Source organism: Calypte anna, chromosome 1 (genome assembly GCF_003957555.1).
Source record: "Calypte anna isolate BGI_N300 chromosome 1, bCalAnn1_v1.p, whole genome shotgun sequence".
In the NCBI taxonomy this organism is placed as follows: domain Eukaryota; kingdom Metazoa; phylum Chordata; class Aves; order Apodiformes; family Trochilidae; genus Calypte; species Calypte anna.
Window position 1 is genome coordinate 85,015,331 of NC_044244.1, and position 20,958 is coordinate 85,036,288.

The window sequence follows — 20,958 nt, forward strand, 5'->3', positions numbered from 1 at the left end:
TACACCTATAGTGGGCTTGCCCTTCCTCTTCTTATGTTAAAGTCACTAAGATTATCTGCTTAGCAAACGAATGACACCAGAGGCAGAAATCTGCCAGCATCAGGAAGTCTGGCACATCACTGGAGCCGAGAAGCTCTTCCAAAAGGAAAAGCACATCTTAGACCCAGGTGAAAAACCCCAGGAGCTATAACCCATCAACAGCTGTGTGTTTCCAGAAGCAGGGGTACTACTCAATTTGGGCTGGCATCTGGGTTATTCCAGCCTCAACACTCTACATACACAAGCAGCTGCACACACTCATGGGCCTTCAAACAATGCCAAGTAGAAAGGGCCAAGTAACACATAGACTATAGCTGTAGCCTTCAAAGATAGCAGCTGGCCATCTGGTCACTGGGAGAAGGTGCTGCTGTTCTGGTTAGCATCTAGGTGGCCCTTCAAGGGCTTTCTGGTCTAGAAAGCTTTTTTTTTTTTTTTTTCTGCCCTCTTCCAAAAAAAAGAAGACAAAAGCCAGATCGAGTGATTTTGAGGAATCTTCCTTCCTGCTTTATTTTCAGCCATGAATTCCATGTTGGTAAATCTGGAAAATAATACTGGGATTTTGACCTTGCAGCCCATGGTATCGTACTCCCGGTAAGCTATTTCCCAACCTGGTGTGTCACAAAAGCTTCCCTTTAACACCCTTCCCATGTTCCAGAGACCTTATCTCTGCATTGAAAAGAGAGTGAGATCTCCAGATCCTAGAAAATTCAAAGTGTTTTGCTCAAAGGGGACTAGTATAATACAGCCTGATCGGAAGCGGATTTGCAGGTGGTTTGCTTCTGTCAGAACCCAGCCCTTACTCTGGATATTAACCTCAGATCTGGAATGCAGCTCCTATTTTTGCAGAAGCTTAATTTGTGAACTTAATTTCCGCTAGCCTGACTTTGCAGCTGTCCTGGGACTTGTGTGTACAGAGACAGATATGTTCTGTGGAGGATGGAATTACAGCAGAGGGAATCCCTGTGGTGGATTTGCTAACATTTTACAATTGTTTCCAGAGATGCTTCTCCCAGCAAGGCAAAGTTTTATAGTCACTGAAGGGCATGTAGGCAAATTCAGGGGATTTAAATTTATTTTTAATGAAAAGGTTTTCCCAACCCATCAGAATCTCCTTGTATTTTTGAAATTCACTCCCCATATTGGAGTTGGGGGGAAGGAAAACACCCAAATGCTTGGAATTTGAAGAGACAGGAAGAAATTTCAGTCTTCTTTACAATGAGGCAACTTACAAAGCCAGTGCCTAATGGAGATCCCTCCCTTAGCACCTCACGTACCTGTACAGTTATATCCTATAGGTCTGGTCATTAGGGAAGAATGATAGGCTTCTTTCCCGTCATTCCTTCTCCTATCTATATTGTATTTCTCTCTGGTCAACAGCTTAAAGTTTGGGTACTAGATTATTCGGTGTGAGGGGGGCAGGAGATTTCAAATGTTGCAATGACAGCAAACCAAATATTGTTTTGCAATATTTTTTTCTGCTGGAATAGTTAATTCATTTTCAATCCCAATTTGATTGTACTGAAGGGAACCAGACAGAAAAAGTCAGGAACTGGAATCCAGAAGCAGTCATAGGAGCACTCTAAACACATGTGCTCTCCCTTATATTTTGCATAATAATACTCTAATAATACACTGACCTATTGCAATCCAAAAGTATATAAATTGGCCAAATACTACAATCTACCCTAAGATGATTTGGCATGGGTCTGTCTCTCAGTTCAAGAACACTAATTATAATAATGGTCACTGAGTTAATTAAGTCATTCTTCATAAGGACAGATGTTATAACCAAAAGAAGTATTCACATCACCATTTCTGATTCAAAACTCCTCTGCTTTGAATTGAAGAAAATTATGTATCCTGTTTCCCTGACAGGCTTGATAAAAAATTACTTTTCTTCCAAGCTGGTTCATACACCCATTCTAGCTTCGACTCTCTAAGTGGAGACACTATCAACATGGCAAAAAGCTTCACCAGCATGGCTGGGTAGGATTTGCCTTACACTGCCCTTTTAATGCCATCTCAACCCCCATCCTAGTAAGGAGGAGAAGGGAAAGAGGATGCACACAGTATTTCTCATCTGAGAATTAAATTAGGGAGGATGTATACATGAACAAGAGGAGCACACTGAGCCCAAAGTGTGACAGAGGTGGTGTGAAGGCTAAAGAGAGTCCTTGAGGCAGAGGTAGCTGGCAGATTAACAATATATAAGGAGACTACAGAGGGAATGTGTGGATATAGGGAGCTCTCAGTGTGTGCAATGAACGTGTCTGAGGAGCCACGAAAGACTAGGACATAGTCTTTTACTGGCCACTGAAGGAGAAGGGAGAGCAAATGTGTGTAATCCACAGCAAGGCCTTTCCAAATCCTTGCTGGTGTCTCAAATGCTTACATTCTCAAATGCTCAGATTTTCCTAGCAATTAATGTCCTCTTAAAGATATCATTGGGAAAAATAGTGATAGACATGGAATTCTGTAATCAAATGCAAGAGTGCACTGGCATTTGAGCACAGTAGCCTAGTTGAAGAAAAAGGGAAGATCAGTAATACAGGTCAGTAGTCAAGGTCTCCAGAGGTAGGATCCCACTGTGGCAACATCTTTCCTTTATGATATCTGGAGTCAACAGTAACACTTTCCACTGGGAACTGTGCAAAATCTGAATCAAATATGACTTATAAGAATTTCAGTTCATATATAATACATATATAAAAATATATAAATATATTTCAGTACATATATAATACATAGACAACTGCTGCTTATGTTCAAAGGCTTCCATTCTCAACAAACTGATGATATTGTACTTCTCTACAACTTATTCCTTCACTGTTTAAAAAAAAACAAAAACAGCTATGTGATTCCTCTTTGAGATAACAGATCCAGACTAGCTGTACAGCCTTAAAATTACAGTGGGGACAGGACACCGTACCACGAAGTTTCAAGGAAAACTGAACACAATATATTTTTTTATGGTTCATCTCACCTACTTTATAGCAAGAATTACAGGCACCTTATCTGCAAGGTACTTTTCTGGCTTGCTATCTCATGTCTACACACTGCCTCATAGTAAAAATATTGGTTTTGTACAGAAAAAAATACTTATTCTGAAAAACATACACTCTTCTTGAGGTATGCTTCTTAGTTAGGCTAATGTCTCAAATATGAAAAGCACACTATTTTTATGAATGCCCAACAAAAAATGATCCTAAAGGATCTTTACCTGTTGATTTTGGTAGGCTGTCACTGTGGTGAAGACAGTCTCAGGAAAGTTAAAAGTTTTCACCCCATCTCCTGAAGGAACTGGCTTTGTAGGAGAAAGATCACTGCTGAAATCCTTGCGGATGACATGAACACGGGGCTGGTACTTGTGCATTGAATGTAAGATTATCTGAAGAGAAAAGAAAAGAAGGAAAAGGCATTGAATGTAAGATTATCTGAAGAGAAGAGAAGAGAAGAGAAGAGAAGAGAAGAGAAGAGAAGAGAAGAGAAGAGAAGAGAAGAGAAGAAAAGAAAAGAAAAGAAAAGAAAAGAAAAGAAAAGAAAAGAAAAGAAAAGAAAAGAAAAGAAAAGAAAAGAAGGAAAAGGATTTTTCTTTCCCCCCAAACATTCTACCCAGATTTATAAGGAAGCAGGGATGGAGTAAGCACTAATTTGAAGAAAATTACCCTTTTCTTACTTGAGACAAAGTTGTGCTGCATGCAGAGAGAGGGGCTTTATTCATTTATAGGATCAGGCAACATTTTGAGAAAAGCACTGAAATAAGGAAAAAAAGCTCCATAATTCTGGAGAATGGCTACAGAGTGTACCCACAAGCACACAGAAGCATCAAAGCAGCAACAACACCCTTTCAAGTCTGAGAGGAGTAAGGCTGGAGCAGCAAGACACCAGGATTAGCTTTCAACTTACATGGCCTTGATCATCAAGCTCGTTGTTTGTCAGTTTGAGTTTGTCAAAACTGACCACCTGCCTCATCCAGGTGTCTCCAGAAGCCAGCGAGTCGGGGTGGATGTAAACTCTTGGGGGCACTGGGGAGTCAGCATTGCCAGCCACCATCCACTTGGAACTGTGATACACATACCTGAAAGAGGAAGAGGAGATGGCTAAGAGAAGTTGTCACTTGCTCACTTGCTGGAGCAACATTTCCAGGGCTCACCGCCACCCTGTTGCACAAATCCAAAGCTCTCATTTGCAGTCAGGGGAGAATGCGCTTTATGGCAACCTCCATAAATGAAAGCCAGATTACCCCTGAGCCACTTGTTCAGGCTTGATTCCTCATTAAAACCACCTTTGCAGTTATTTTCCATGTAAAATGCTGCCACATGTGCCTTCTCAAGTCCTTAACCCTCTCTGAGCCAGAGTAAGAAGCTAAAAAATATGAGTAAATAAAGCCCTCTCTGAAGTATTAATAAATCCCCTGTAATTTCTGGAAATCTGCACTGGCTTCCATGCCAGACTGCAAAAAATGTGTCTTCAGCCAGAATGGGCAAAACCCAAAGGATACCACTAGAACAATGGATAAAACAGAATTTCTGATTTGAAATGTTGTGAAATAGGAAATTCCATATAGTATTACAAGTGTTGGGATTAGAGGAAAATAATAGCTTTTGTGTTCCTGGTTGTGTATCATCTAATGTGTACCTGATCTAACCATCCTATATATACCATCAATTTCTCTACCACAGCTTTGCCTAGCTACCTTTTTTCTTTCTGTCCTGTGGCTCTTTCATCTTAAGGCATTTCACAGACAGTCCTGCTAACACGTCTGAGTTCTGCCCTGTGCTGCATCTCACTGGATCTCTACTCAGTTCTGGTAAGTTATTTCAGCCCTCACCTACAAACAGTGACTCATTTCCTGTATTTTCAAAAGAAATGAAAAAAAAAAAAAAAAAAAAATCTGTAAATCTGTTCCTTTCACTGCTAGTGTGCTCTATGTGGCCGCACAAGCTAACAAGGACAAAAACAAAGTGTATGGTATATTTATTTTCAACATTGTTGCTGTCACAACCACACTCAAAGAAAGGGGAAAACCATCCTGCTGAGTATCAGACACTACCTTGATGCTTCCAAGAAAATAATTTTTCTGACAAACACTGCACGCTCTGAAAGCAAACGTTATATTTAGCATTTGAAGAAGAGGATCAGTTCTTGAATCCTTGAAATCTGGTGAAGACTCTTTGGTGTAAAGGCATTTTAATGAGTATAGATAAATCACCTTTGTCCAGAGAGTTTTCTGGACACGAGGAACATGAGTTTTCTGGAGCACTTTTTAGGACTGGGAAGCCCATTAGTATCAGAGAAATCTCCTCTTCCTGTCTTTCAGCTCAAGGGTTGAGATTTACCAGAGAGTTTCTCAATAGCTCCACACTGCAGGTCAGGGCCCATGTGCCCTGTGGCTGCTCTAATGGTCAGTGAATGCTTTTAAAAAAAGAAATCATCCAACCCAGTTCAGGCCAGATCTGAGCTGCTCATCCTAGCTGAGGTGCTGCTTGCCTGTTTTTATCTTGCTGAAATAGTTTTATAGGCTCCAGACTTCACACTGATAACTTTAATTAACCATCTCCTTGAACATCCAATTATGAAATCCATATGAGAGATCTCCCTGATAAAGAACTCCTATCTGAAAAGAGTAAGATTTCAATTCAGAAGTGCAAAAGTGTACATTAAACCTCTGGTTCGGCTTTCATAATTCTGTTCAAATCAACTAATTGATGTTGGTGTAAATCAAAATGGTCTCCTTCAGCATGCCTTTGCCAGGGTGTATTTCCTAGGCTATCATTGACAGTAAGTTATCACAATGTTCCTACCTCTGCAGCTTACCTGTATCTCTTGTTATCCACAGGCACAATGTCCATTGCAATATAATATTGCTGGTGGGGATCCAAGCCTGTAATTTTCACTCTCATGGCTGGAAACATTCTCCTAGAAGAAGAGTAAGAATAAGGAAGAATATGGTGAATAAGGAAGATGAAGGGGTTCCTTTGGCCTCTCTAATACCAGGGATGTGCTGCTTTACACAGCCCAGTTCTTGTCATGACTCCTCTAGTCTTAGTGTGATTAGTGAAGACTGTGCAGGCAGGGGGTTGCATCTTTGAATTTTTCCCATTTAAGAAAAAGGGTAGCAGGATGAAAACTTACGGGTAACATTAAAACACTCCTAGCTGAGCACTCTGTCTATTCCCAGCTCCTAGCAGACAGTTCTGCTATGCTCCACACAAATTGTCCTCTCTAGGTATTTCTAGGATGGACAGTGTACCAGTGTACCTTCTTCCTGCTGTTTTTCCTGATGGCCACGCATCTCTAATTATTGTCTCATATTCCAATAAACAGAGCATCACTTCATTCCTCTTTTGTGAGAAAGTCATATTTCAGTTTCAAGTATGATAGTACCAGAGTAATAGTTGCTTAAGAAAATATAGTTGCTGAAGAAAAAATGAATTTATCTACTTATTAGGCATATATTTGACATTTAAGAGAAACACTGACATTATTGTCACGGTTTCCTTGAAGTTGTCTAATGAGCTGTAGTCTTTTCTGTGACAAATGGTCCAGATTTGTCCTAAGCATTTTCTTTTGATTGGCAAGTTATGAAACTCTACACCAGCAAGAATACATTCCCAGACTTTCTTTTGTTGTCTGAGCACATGCTTAGCTTTGCTCTGCACTATTCACTCTTCCATAGGTGTTTGTAGCTTGGCAGTTATTTCAGAAGACAACAGCTCAGAACAATTTTAGCGTTAAACCATGCTAGCATTACTGTGGCTATGGCATAATTTGTCCTATTTTAAAATTTCCTGTTTGCCAGTAGTCCCCTTGCCATTCTACACCTTCCTCAAACAGCATGCTGAGGGAATTGTTTATGCCATATTATATTTGCAACCACTGTGGTATTTTAACATCATAAAATCTGAGGAGGAGAGCTGGTGAGTTGAAAAAGAAAATGAACAGCAGACCACAGCAGTGAAAAAAGTCCTCCATTGCTTTGCTTTTAACTCAGACCTGAGCTCTGCTTGACTGGCTTCTCAGCACTTAACTGAGAAAACCCTGAGCTGAGGTTCTACTGGATATTGTCACTCAATCACACAACTTCTGCCCAGAAGATACAGAGTTTTGGTAGAAGAAACTATGAAAGTCCTGGACCCTCACAGGAAATTACATTCTGCTCCTCTGGTAAGTAGATACCTATGTAGATACTATCCTTATGGAGCAAGAGTAGCTTGAATGGAAAGAGGATAATAAAGGGGAATTTAAAATCACAAGGCCAAATCATGGAAAAGAGCACAAGAAATTATATCCACTGTTTCTAGGGGCTATCCCTAGAAGCCATCATGATACTTTCTATTTAGTGAGGAGCAGCAAAATGTCAGAGAAGATTTAGATCTCCTCCCAAGTGGACACAGCTTAGAGGAGGAATGAAACAGGATGGTTTATGTCAGCATCCACAAACATGTCTCCAAAAATTTGCACTGAAGGGATGCAACCATAAGAAGCTATTTTAATCTTTTCCATGCAAGCCACATGTAGGTACAAAGGTTCAATACACATATTGAAGACAAGGGTGGGAAGAAGGAGACTGGTGCTCAGGCTTACCCCTCCCTGCAGCTCTTTCATTTCATGACACTGAAATGTTAAATTCTGACCTGCAAGTAACTGCATCATCTGCCTTGGAATAATAGCATCATAGAATCATAGAAACATAGAAGGCAGTGGGTTGGAAGGGACCTTTAGAGGTCATCTAGTCCAGCCCCCTGATGTGAGCAGAGACATGGAAAGGGCATTTATCAGGGTAGGTGGGGAAAGCACTACCCCACAGCTGCCAGAGCACATCTAACTCAAGTTATGAAAGACATAAAACTGTCAGAAAACCTGTATGCAGAAGCCCTTTAAGGAGAAAGCAGATTTGTGCAACTGATGGTGTGAGTTTATGAGCTGAATGGGTTGGGGGGAAAAAAAGAATAATGGATTAGTCTTTGGTGGCTTGAGGGCACTACCTTGTTTCTACCACAATGGCTCATTAAATCTGCCAAACCAAATGGGTACAGGAAGTGGCATTTTACAGTCCAGCTCTCCTTAATTGGAGAGAGGTGGCTTGGGAGAAGCTTAAGAGGTAGGTCATATTTCAGAGGGTTGATGAAAAACCCAGGTTAATCCAGATTAAATATCTGAGTCTCTTCGGGTCTAAGTCTGTGCACTCTGTACCGGGAAACTGGAAATCTATGTGTCCCAAGAAGCTCTCTACAAATCTGCAGCCCTGTGCAAAGTTGCAGTATAGCCTGTGGGGTTGTTTGCTTATGAAATACCCTGTAAAATATTACCACAAACCATTCAACAGGCTTAGAGGCTAATCTCTAAAATGATCGGAGAGAGCTCTGCTTATCCCACTGCTTTCTCTAAGGTTTAAGCGTACTTTGAAAGTTTCATAAATTATTACAGGGTTGCTTTTTTGTGGGCGTAGAAGTGACTGAGGTTTCTTTGTCCTAAGGATGTAGCCTGGAATTACCACAGCAGCTCTCCAACAGCACTGCTGCATAAAAAGGACAAGATGGAAAAGGAAGAGGCAAAGAGTGGCAACTTGGGGATGTACTCAGGTGTAATCCTGGTAAAATCCCCATGCTTTCTGTTTCCTCTTGGCTGGATCGGGGCTCCCAAGAGGCACCAGCTCTATAGGAAATGGGAGGCTCAAAGGCTTGGAAGGAATTCAGGCCACTTTAATATGGCTCAGTTAATAAATAGTCAAGCCATTCATCAAGAAAGGTATCAGCTAGCTTTATAGTCCACAGTTACAGACAAGAAGGCTGTTTTCATAGGGAACACATGATGACATCTGATATATTTTAGGAGGAGGTTTTATATCAGCAGCAGTTTAGGATGATCAGGTTATTTATATGTTAGCTTTACCACTAAGCAGGAAAACAGTCTTCCTAAACTTAGACTGTGAACTTACACACAGTGCCCTTTTAGGGCAAATGTGATGTCATATGAAATAAATTATTACAATTATTTTTGGACCACTTAAAAGTGTTTTTAAAAGCTTTTCTGTAACACCCATGTGCTCAGTCTACTTAATTGCTGTCTCCTTCCATTACAAAAATGAGTTCTATGAAACTCTGAATGTGAAAAAGTTAATGATCTATAAAGATATCTGAAACTTGATCAAAAAACTTTTTGCCAGCTCACTAGTGCACAGAGGGATGGTATTAATGCCCTTCTGTTTCCTTCTGCAGTGTGGGAATATGTAAAGGAGATGTTTGTGTTGAGAGGAAAGGCTGAGGGCAGGGCTTGAGAGCAAAAGGATTTATTGTTTATGAGGGAGAGGGAGCCCAGTAGATCTTCTCAGTAGCTCCCAAAGGGGACATTTTTCTAGAGCTGAAGAAAGATTATCTGGTCCACTGGGCCAGGAACTCTGGGCAGCAGTTTAGTAGCTACACCCTGCCAGCTCTCACTCTGAGAAGTCCTCTCCATGGGCCCCATCAGCATCAACAGAGCTTCACCAGAAAATCCCTGCTGGTGTCCCTAACTAAAGAGTACTGTGGGGCCCTTCCTTCCTTCCACTGGAAATAAAAAAAACACCCAACATTTGATAATGCAAACAGCCCCAAGCACACATTTCAAACAACTCAGACTCATTATTTCAGGGAGGCAAAGAAACTCCAGAAAAAAAATACCAGGAGGCACAAAGGAGTCAGGAGAGGACAAGGTCACCTGTTCCATTCACTGCTGACTTTTCCAACTCTTATTACTGATCCTTAGACTCAGCACTTAGATTTGAGACATCCCACAGTACAGGTATGATAACTGTAACACAACAGATGAGATTGTTTCCCTCATTGCTGAGATGAGACCCTGACTGTGACAAGTAGAATACCTGGGTCCCCAGAGGAATCCCAAAGGAATACATCCTGGCTGTGCTTGTGCATGTGTTTGCACTCATATAACCCCTCCATAAACAAAAGGCAGAGCCTCCCTCCCAGAGGAGAACTCCAAGCACACTTCATAGTACATTCCCCCAGAAAGAAGTGCACATTGCTTTTCCCTTTGGGCAGCACTTCCAGGTAGCAGCTTACTGACAGCTGCCCATGAAGTTCAGGTGACCATGGAATTTAGCTGAGAGTTATAAAGGTGTGGGGGGGATTAGGATTCCTCTGCTGATGTTGCCAGTGTACATGTATTATCACAGTTTGTGAAGGAAACACAAACTCCTTTTGCAGAGAAAAAGAGCTAAAGGTGTTTTAAGGACTAGTTGTTTAAATTTGTGGCTTAAGTTGAATTTATTTTTTCTTTATACAATGAAGTCTAGGGCTACCTTGCAGACAAAAAGGAGATAAAATTGATTGAAGATTTGAATGCACTGCAGCTGACAGGAAGACATTTGCATCTTTTCCACAAACAACAAAGGAGTCTTGTTTTAAGCATATTGTTAAATTACTAGTAATGCTATTCTGATTTAAAACAAAGAAAGGAAAAGTTCTAAGAGGACTGAAGTAGGTTTATGGAAACAGACAAAAAAATAAAAAAAGAGAGATCTATAAATACAGCATCTAGAAAAGAAAAAAAAAAAAAAGAAGACTTAAATGGGAGCGGGAGTGGGAATGTTAAAAAGTGTAGTAGGCTTGACACAGTAGGCAGGATAGAGCTCCAGAAATATGTTTGAAATGAGAATGTAGGTTGGAAACTAGCATTACACAGTAAGAGCAGAAGGACATTGTGGGGTCAGACAAAACAAAGCAGTGCCTTGCAAGTCATAGAAGATTAAGGAGCAGCTGTAGTTATAGGTAACTGAGTCTGTAATTACAAGGGCTTTCAAAACAAGAGGCCTTACAGGACTCAAAAAGAGTTTCCAAAGAGAGAGCATCAAGAAGAGCAAAATCTTCCCCCGGGAAAGAAGAAGCTGGAAAATAGACTCTGTGTCTCTCACAGTTTCAATCAGTAGAAAATCTTCAGGAAATAGCACCAGTTCTGCTATTTTTACCATCAGTCATACAATGGGATTACATATTATGCATCCCATATGGAGAAATAGGATCACTAGATTCAGCTCTGACCCAATATATCCTCTCTGAAGGAAAGATTTAATTTGTGAATTTTATCATATATGTAAGGACCAGCCCAAAGGAACAAATGTACTTCCTAAAGAAACTGTCTAACTGTTCACTGTGCTTTGCAGTGGTTAATCTACAAATGTAGTCAGCAGAAAAATATTACCTCCAATGTTCTCAACATCACTTCTGGAGATGAATATCATCAAGCAGAAAGAATATATATTTAGTAGCTATATAGATTTTGTATGGTCAGCCAGTGATGAGCTATCTGATACCTATCAAGGCTCAAGTAATGATAAGCCTCTCCTTTCAGTAAGAAAGAATATTATTAAATCATAAAGAATATAAATTTAACAGTAAGTTATGATTCTGTAAGTGGAAAAAGTCTTTCATAAGCAGTAAAAATTTTCAAGACTGTTGCTTGCAGAGGCACTGGAGAATGCTTTTAATGGTGTTACAGAAAATATTCCTGGAAAGAGAAATATTTACATTCCTTACAGGTTTCCTTATGTCTATTCCCTACAAAAAAATTATCAAAATACATATTGGTTTGGACTCCATAAAATAAATTTAAGGTGTCTGTCTTTCTCAAGAAGTGCAGCAGAAATAATGAAGTATTTCATCAGAAAATGCAGACTGAGGTTTCCTCCAAATCATGAAAAACAAAATTTGCCAAGCTGGGGCAGAGAAAAAATTAATGTTTTGTTTTGAGTTGCTTCTTTAAAAACTGGGTGGGTTTTTTCCTGGCACAGTGCTTTACAGAAATTGTAGTTAAGTTGCATCATGTACCCTCATGGAAGGAACTATGTACATCTCACAAAAATTCTTAATGAGCTTAATTCTGGTACTATGTAATTAAGGATTTGTAGCAATTATTTGTGATGATGATATGTCATGTGGTAAGCTATGTTTGTTAGAAAGGCAACATGAATTGCAAGTTCCATGAAACATTGCTGACACAAAATATTTCAACACATAAATGCGAGGAAAGGAGTTTTATATCAAAAGTGACAAAATACATCCTCAACAAATAAGAGTTTAAAGCTCAAAGACAGGAGATGGCAAAATAAAAAAAAAAGTGCTTTTTTTAAAAAAAAAAACAGCAATTTATTCAATATTATAATTTCCTAAAATCTTTCAAGGAACTAAAGGATCTTTTTTGTATATCATTCTGACCAAACAGAATTTTTTCATTGTTTGAACTGATCCAAAGTATTTAATTTAATTATGTTGTATTTCCCCATAATATTTCAGGTTTTTTCCATGAACTCTTCCTTCTTGAAGGCTGCCAATGCTGTCAGAGCATTTGTGAGAAGCTGCATTGAACTGTCTGCAATATTGCAGTGTCATTGATGTTGCTATTGCTTTGATGATTTTTTTTTAAATACCTGTAACTATTCAATGGCTTTTTAAGATCACAGAAAGGTCAGCTACTTCATTCAGAAATGTGTGAGCTGCTGAAATAATCTTCATACTACTAAGCTTTGGGTGTCTTAGTGCGCACTGGTGTTGATGGGCTTAAAGATACTTATGCTGCTGTTAAGTCTATCTACTCCGTAAAGTAATTAATTATAGTTAATCCAACAGATAACCATATATTATTTTAATTTTCTAAGACATCATGACCCAGGCATCATGACAATGAAGTCAGAAGCATGGAATTTGGTTCTGATGGAGTCATATGTAATGATCATTTAGGTCTCAATTTCAGCCCGTATGAAAAAAAAAAAAGTTGTTAAAAATTTTCTCTGCTTCAACATCTCAACAGAAAAGTTGTTGCCTAATAGCAAGTGTTAGAATTGTTGTTACTTTGCCTTTTCCATTCGAGGCAGAAGGACAAAATCAGCAGCACACTCTGTACCGTTGAGAGATGCTTCCTGTGGCAATGAGATAGTATGTTCAAAACTAGGAGCTAATCTGCTTCTGATACTCTTCTTCAGTGCTTATTTGGCGTTTTTCTCTGCTATAACATTCCTCCAATTCTCCAGATTTCCTGGAGCTACAGAGCAGTAGTGCTCACTTCACGAGAACATACAACAAGTCCTTCCGGTTTTTCCGGCAGATTCTGAGAGCACAAACGTGAAACAAAAGTTTAATCAGCAGAGCACCGGGGGGGGGGGGGGGTTTCCCCAAAAAAACTTGCATAAAATTCCCCTCCGCGGGCAGCGCAAACCAGCACCGGGGACGGTCACGTGGTTGGTCCCCTGTCGCCGTCTCTGTCCATGGTGCTGATGTCCCTCTCCTGACCGGCCAGATGGAAGCCACCAAAACTGGGTCAGCACAAACCTGGCTGGAAGTTCGGCACCCCTCGTAGACTGAGTGATCTAGAAATTTACAGCTACCCTTCCAAGCTGTGCTTTGGCAAACGGATCTTTAGACTTTTTTCTGTTTTTTTATAGTAGACAGCAAGTGAAGATCTTACCCTTGGCTAAGAGTGGGGCAGGGTGAGTTTTTCTTTTTTTTCTTTTTAAAATCTGGCACTGCCTAACTTCAGCTGACATTTTATCTGTTGCAATTGCAGGGGAAAACATTAAACCTGCACTTTTTTTAAAACATGAACATTTTTTTTAGAATTGCTGGAAGACATTCCTTTGGCACAAAGTTGAGTTTGAGTTTCACTATATTTGACATGAAATCAGCTGTCTCATGAAGTGCAAAGGGAACTTGAAATAAAACTGTTATTTCAGTTGGGCTTACCCCCAAATTCATAACTCATCTTAAATTCAGTACAGCCAAAAGCACAATGATCATTTCCTGATCTATTTGCTCAAAGGAAAGACTATCCTCAATAGTTTCTTGCAGCTGCCAGTTCTCCTTTGGAGCCATGGATTCAAGCAATAATATGAAACAACTTTGTCTATATTAAGAAAGCTAGCAGGAGATACTGCTGTGAAAATTTTAGTCGTTTGTTTTTTCCTCTATATTAATTTATTTGGGTTATCAAGAAAGAAAGAAAAAACAAACAAACAACCCTCCCCCAGGTTTCTCTTAGCATTTATTTTTCTTGTTGCTGATGGTTGTTTTGTTTTAACTAAGCAGAAAGCCAGAGATATCTTACCTGCCTGCTTTCGTGATGATCATCTCTGTCCCAATGTCATGAAATCTTTTCCAGAGGTCAGCACACTGCAGCTCTACCTGTATCTCTTCCATAGATGAAGGTGGAGGAGGCTGAGGCCCTGAGCCACCAGATGTAAGGTCAGAATGGGAGCCGAATGAGCAGGATGTCCTTTCTGCCAAGACCTCTGTGTCTGACCCAGTGCTCTGCTCTGAGTCTGCAAAGTAAACATGCCAAGTAAGCCACTTCAGTTCCACCTGAACTGTGAGCAGTAAAGTGAGGGAAAATGAGGAAAGCCAACAAGGGAAGTGCTAAATAACAGTACAATATGTGTGTGCGTGCGTGTATAATAAACACACACACACATAGATTCATGGTTTGTTGTGATTTCTTGCTTCATTAGGGGCTTTGGGTTTTCACCATGACATCTGGCCTTTTTGCAAAGTTTTAGAAACAGTTAAAAAAAAAGGACCCCCAACAGAAAATATCAATATTAACAAACATCACCACAGTACTGGCAATGGAGTACAATATATAGATTTAAAAAATTGAAATAAAAAAATTAATTCAACCCATAGTTTCAATCCCAGATTAGAGGGGCTCACTGGAAAACTACATTCTATTTAACTGGATATCCTCCTGCACTACTATCGAAAAATGGGTTGTTTTTAAACAATACTTTACAATGATCTTTGTCATCAAAAATAATGAGCATTTTGTTCTTTTGCCATTTGGCAGCACCATTTTAGAAATGTGTTTTCTTTGCTCCCATAATATCTTATTTAAACAATGATATTTCCTGGGAAAATAACCATGCTTCTTTTGGTGAGGGAAATGCTCTAGGCTACTGAAGTACAAAAAGGGGAGATAGTAAACATATGGAATTCATTACCAAGAAAAGTAATTGAAGAAAACTGCAGAAAATAGTACATAAGACAACCACTTCTCTTTATGGGGGAGAAGAAGAAGGTGTGCTCAAAAAGAAGCAAACAAAAAAGTGATATCATACTAGTTTAAAAGTCCAGGTTAGCCTACTGAGTCAGGTGGACATTTCTTTACAAAGGTATCTCATGTATGTATTAGGTACAGTGTATATATGGTCCTAGTTCCCATAAGTTGGGGCTAAGATGAAATTATGCAAATAGCAGTTCTATTTTGCAACAGGGTGCACACTCACATTACAAGAAAATAATTCACAAAACATCCTGCAAAGCAATATGTTTAAATTTTGAACCTGTTTTTTTAAAAATTGGCACCAGTATTATATAGGTGGTTGACAAAGGAATAAAGTGATGTGGAGCACTTGGTCAAATGGCTCAAGAAGAGCTGTGTGCATTTCAAAGAGGGTACAGAAACAATATTTCAGAATGTCTTCATTGGTCACATTAGTACAAGGATACCAGTGAAGAAATAAAACAGCCATATATACCTATTCTCTGCACTTTAAGAAAGAGAGAGAGATTTCTGTCTGCAGGGGAAAATTAAGGAGACAAAACGGAGCTATCTGTGTTAAAGATGTGATGAAATCACCCTAGCTAAAATTCCTTCCATACCAAGCAAATGCCAGCAAACTCTTTAATAACCCTGAGGTCATGCAGGCTGAGTCTCAAATTTACAGTGCTTCTGAGAGACAGCGTGTCCTGGAGCAGCTTGCACATCAGTGTAAAGGGCTATAATTAAGAAGAGACCAGGGGTGAAGATGCCACCTGCAGAATCACCCACCCCACCTCCTGCCACATGGAAACACTTCTGGAAAATTCAAACTGCTGCAGTGGCATGTACATAAACTGTTTGCTTGGCAGTATCTGAGAAACTTCCAGGCCCAAGTGCCACCAGGAAGTCTTTATCTTCTGTGAGAACTCCAGGGGATATGTCATTGCCTGAAGGTTGTTCTGAATACATTTTGCCAGTGGTTTAAACAATCTGCCGGTACAATGTAGGACTTTTCCAAAGTTCAGCATGTATTGCTCTGAATTAGTTTTGAATACGGTGACCTCTCTCTCACACTGGCTCATAAGTTGGACCAAAGCAATAATAGGTGCATCTATCTAAAGGAGCAGTACAAAACCTAACAACACAGGACTGTTGCATGGACACCCGGAACTACAGCCAGAACTGATATCCTTACCATGAGCTGATTCAAGACAATATGACATAACCTGCTGGCATTCTGTGACCACAAGACAGAGCATGAGAATATGGAGAGGCTCAGACATTCGCTCCCTACTTCAGGAGCAAAGTGATATTTATCTGCTTCCTCTAGCTCAAATTATTCCACCTCAAAGGGTCGAAGCAGGTAAGCCTGAGTAGAGGTTACTATGCTTAGGACATTTGTTTTCCTAGTAATGGTTAATAATTTTGTCCTTCAACAAAAAGCAAGACTATGCTTCACAAATAACAGTAACATCTTTTTTGTGTATCTACTCATGTGCTGAACCATTAACCAAAAATTATACATCTTCTCTGATGTCCTAGGAAAGTAAACTACACTGGGTGTCTTAAGAGGCTGGACCTAGGGAAAAGCTTCCATTATGGAGTTTTCCTCCTGAAATGAAACTAAATGGCAGGCTTGGATCTAAAGAGACTGGTATAAGGCACATTATCTCTGCTTTGTTCAGACACTCAGAATCATCTTATGAAGCAGTATGGTAAATGGCCAACAGATGGCACTTGCCTAGGTGCTGTCCCCACATCATTTCAGCATTTCCTGGGAAGTCTTTCTAACTGGGCATGTGCCTGGAGCCTTTGGGACCCCAGGGAATCTACTGCAAATGCATGCGTCAGAAAATGAAATATCAGAGGCTTAAGTCCCCTTTCGCTGCTTTGGTGCTGGTATCACTCTACTGACTTTCCAGACTTTTTGAGGGTGTTTTTGACAACAATGGAAGTGGAAGATGGCAACAACCTTGTGTATGATTCATCATGCTGACACAAATAAAAAATTTCAGAAGGACCTCTCTTACTACTGGAAAGCCAGTGTCTACCCAACCACGCAGTACCACACAAAGGAGAAAATAACTTTTTTATTATTATTCTTAGGGCAATTATTTTGTGCCTTGAAATCTACAGTTGCCCCTAAATTAGTACACAGATAAACAAATACCTCTCATTACTCAAGTTTGGGAAATGGGTTCAGGAGAATCACTTATATTGCTGCATTTAATTCAGTCTCAGGAGGCACTGAGCTGAATTTTGTTTTCCTTCAGCCATTTTTGAGCTAAACCCTCCTGAATGGTGTCATCCAGTTGGGGACACTGAGGTCATTCCAGACCAAAGGAATTCAGGGGATTTTAAGTATAGGTGACATATGAAAATTGTTCCTAATGACATCCAGCTCTCTAAGATTCTGTGACTCTTAACTAGAGTTCTCTACATGTGTTAGGATTCTGAATTAATCAAGAGATAGGTGTCAACATCTGTAAGTGAGCAACATACAGAGGGTTCAGGGTGAGTCAGTCTCAATATGTAGCACTTAATTGTGGTGGCTGGCAGCTAGCACAGCTCAAGTCACTCTGCTGCACATGATGTGTTTACAAGGAAACAAGGTGAAATGAGCTGAGTTTCCTTGAGGCATTTGAACAGAAGGGTTGATTTTCCTCATGCGCCAGCTTTAGAGGAGTGCAGCTTCACTAAATTGAAGGACATTATATCTACTTTATATTGGTCTAAGCAGAGGGGAACTAGAGAATAGGTCCTGAAGCTCCAAGAAAATAGAACACGTCTCTGAACACCCTGAGGGGCAGATAATGGCATTATTGACACATGAGCAAGTGGCAACTAAAACAGTTTTATGATTTTCTCTTGGTGACGTAGAGTACAGTCCTTGAGAAAGTATATGCCAGAACCAAGCTTATCCACTGCTGGCAACTGGCAGAAGTGGGAATGGATGCAACTGAGGTTTCTAAACTTACAGTATTCCACTGGATTTTCAATTGAGACAGTTTCAGGTCAAAATGTTTTTCTTTGCTTTTACGGGCACCCATGAAGCTGCACTTTTTGACCTAGCCTTCTTTTCTCTACAAGGTCCTTTCCCTCACCTGGCTGCTTGAAGAAGCACCCTTTTTGCTGCATTGTGGAGATTAACATCTCCAAAGCTCCTGCTGACTGCACAGTTCATATCACTCTGACTCTCTCATGTCCTCCTTGCAAATTGCTTCTGAAACCATCTATTTCCATTCTTGCTCATTCCTTACATATTTTTTTTTCTGATCTTCCCATCAATTTTTTTAGCTGTTTGATGCAGTAATGTGTAGCCAGAAGAAAACAGAGACATTTTGGGCTCTGTGGAGAAGGGCCCAGTGACAATAGTGGAACACAAATGCTTAACTCCTCCACACTAGTATATTTTGCTGAGATAATAGAGAGAAAAGTTCCCAAAATACTGTCCATTGTTACAGTTAGCCTGCTGGACAAATAAGCTGACCAAGTTTTATGACCATGTGAAAATGCTGTTCCCTTTCTACTCCCGTTGGATGGCTTTCTACTCTGCCTTCTTACCACACTGATCATGTACCCAGCTACTGCAGGTTAACAGTGTTGGACCTGGAGAAGTGGAAATTTCTGAGTGCTTCCAACAACCTCTGAACCTACCAAAAAGACCACAGGGTCACTTGCAGAGCTCTCAGGAATACTGTGGTCATTGCTGATATTAGAGAGGAACATTAAAGTCTTTCAGATTTTTAATTTCTTTATTCCTTTCCCATTTCTACTATTTCCAGATTGCCCTCAAAATCCACAGCTCATGTATTTTGATCCACAAATTCTCAGGCTTCTTGTTGGCAGACAGGAGGAAAGACACCATTCTCACAAGCATGGTGACTCTGAGATCAGCATCCCCACTGAGTGCCTCAAGAGGATTTAAAATAACACCAAGCAGCTTCCTGCACTAAAATTACATGTCCTGGGATGGGAATCCTTTTGACAAAAGAGTGAGCTGCTGCTAACTGACTTCTTTCTATAATATTCAGCTGCCTGGTATTCCTCATCCCCTGCTTTTTCTTCAGTCTGGTCCAAGAGTCAAACTGGTATGTGAGACATTTAAAGCCATTAATTTTCTAAGCGAATTCATACATGGATCTTCAACAGAATTTTCTCTCCATCTGGAGCACAGCAGGGATACTGCTCCCCTTATTTAACCAATAAAACAAAAAGAGCTCAGTTTAGTCCTTGACCATATAATGAAGATCATGCACTCAACAAATGTTATACTCCAAGGTATCAAAGAGAGAGTGAGAACAATGACAAAAACCTACTATACATAAAACACCATCTACCCAGGAAAAGACTTATATTCATTCTCTTTCTCTTTTTTTTTTTTTTAATTTGCATAATTGTAGATATCTAATGTACATCATGTCAGATTCCATTAGCATAAAGATTTCTCTTGAGTGGAATGTGGCAGCTGTTACAAGCTGTTAGGGGGTTTTTTTTACTATTTACTTTTGTTTGCAAAGTTTGTGACCACTTAGTGCAACAGGTGGTCCTTCCCTTTCCCCTGCAGTTGATTCACTGGCAATCAGGACCTGCAGACCTCAAAGCAGGTACAAAATCCTAGGTATGCATGGGCAGAAAAAAATCTGGGAACTCATCTGAAATTAACAGCATGGATCCCTGGCTTTTGCTGCTGGTTGCAGACAGATCTCATGCTTCTTTTTAGATTTCTAATTTTCAAACTGGTTACTGACACCCCGCAAAATCAGCAGTATGGAAGCCATCCATAAAGAAGTGTGACGTGACTGTAATCTAGATACAAAATGCCACAACTCTATGACACTGAAAAAAAAACCAACCTACTCATTTGGCCATGGTGTGGTGGTTCTCAGTGCAACTACTTCAGATACATGGCTGTTTTACCCTGATAAGTAATAGTTGGGCAGAAGCGAAAATAAAGACCTGAGTAACTTCAAAATTAAGAAATCGAGGTGCAGTAAAGACAGCAAGAGCAGGTGAAGCAGGCTGGAGTCCAACAGAGCCATTCAGATTAGGGTGGTTCCCTTTTACACATCTGATCCAGCAATTTCTCTTGCTGTAGGCAGAGGTTTCTGAACACTTTCCAGGTGATTGTAATCATATGCACATGCTGCAAGGAACAAATAACACAAAGATCATTCTGCATGGGTTCTTATATATTCTCTTCTCCTCTTGAACCTTTTTTGGTATGTTCATAAACCCTACCGCAATAATCAGGCCTTCTTCCAGCAATAGGCCCATTATCAACTACATACAGTTAGAATTTTTAACCTGTTTATTACTGATAATAGAGCCATAGAATTGTTTGGGTTGGAAAGGACCATCTAAACATCATCTAGGCTATTCCTCAATAATATTTATTATGATTACATTACTGACTACAAGTTGTAATCAATATCAGGATTTAATGATCTGTAGATGGCACGAGCTTGTCTGAATCAAGAGCTTCATCAATGCTCATGCTGCATTGCAATCTTAGCCAAAAGAAATATTTGGTAATTAAGAGCCTAAGACCCTTTCATGAAACCAGAGCAGAACAAAATAGCATTCGTATCAGCAAGACTCAAAAAGACAAACCTAGAAGGCTTTGTATAGATGGGAAAATGCGGCACAGACAAATAAAGAGACCATACAGTCACAAGTGGAATCAACGAGAGACAAGATAATCCTGAAGTGAAAAATTCCTCTGGCAATTTAGCCTGAACTATTTCTTCATCCTCCTGAATTATAGTTTAATAAAGGTGTTTTCATAAAATGAATCAAAGCCTGTAAAATACACTGAAGCTAATGCTTGCCTTTACCAAAACAAAGACTAAATATAAGTCCAGTATGACATGGAATTAATACACATATATATCC

General features: G+C 39.8%; 1 protein-coding gene across 2 annotated transcripts in view; it reads right to left on the minus strand.

Annotated features, from left to right (window-relative positions):
• Positions 1-20,958, minus strand: part of TBX15 (T-box transcription factor 15) — a 111,134-nt gene that overhangs the window by 43,062 nt on the left and 47,114 nt on the right. For both annotated transcript variants that reach the window (XM_030467075.1, XM_008505448.2), the window contains exons 2-5: positions 14,134-14,347; positions 5,857-5,958; positions 3,946-4,117; positions 3,260-3,427 (exon numbers count right to left, since the gene is read on the minus strand). In XM_030467075.1, coding sequence (XP_030322935.1) covers positions 3,260-3,427; positions 3,946-4,117; positions 5,857-5,958; positions 14,134-14,347 — 656 coding nt within the window. The remainder of the gene's footprint in view (positions 1-3,259; positions 3,428-3,945; positions 4,118-5,856; positions 5,959-14,133; positions 14,348-20,958) is intronic.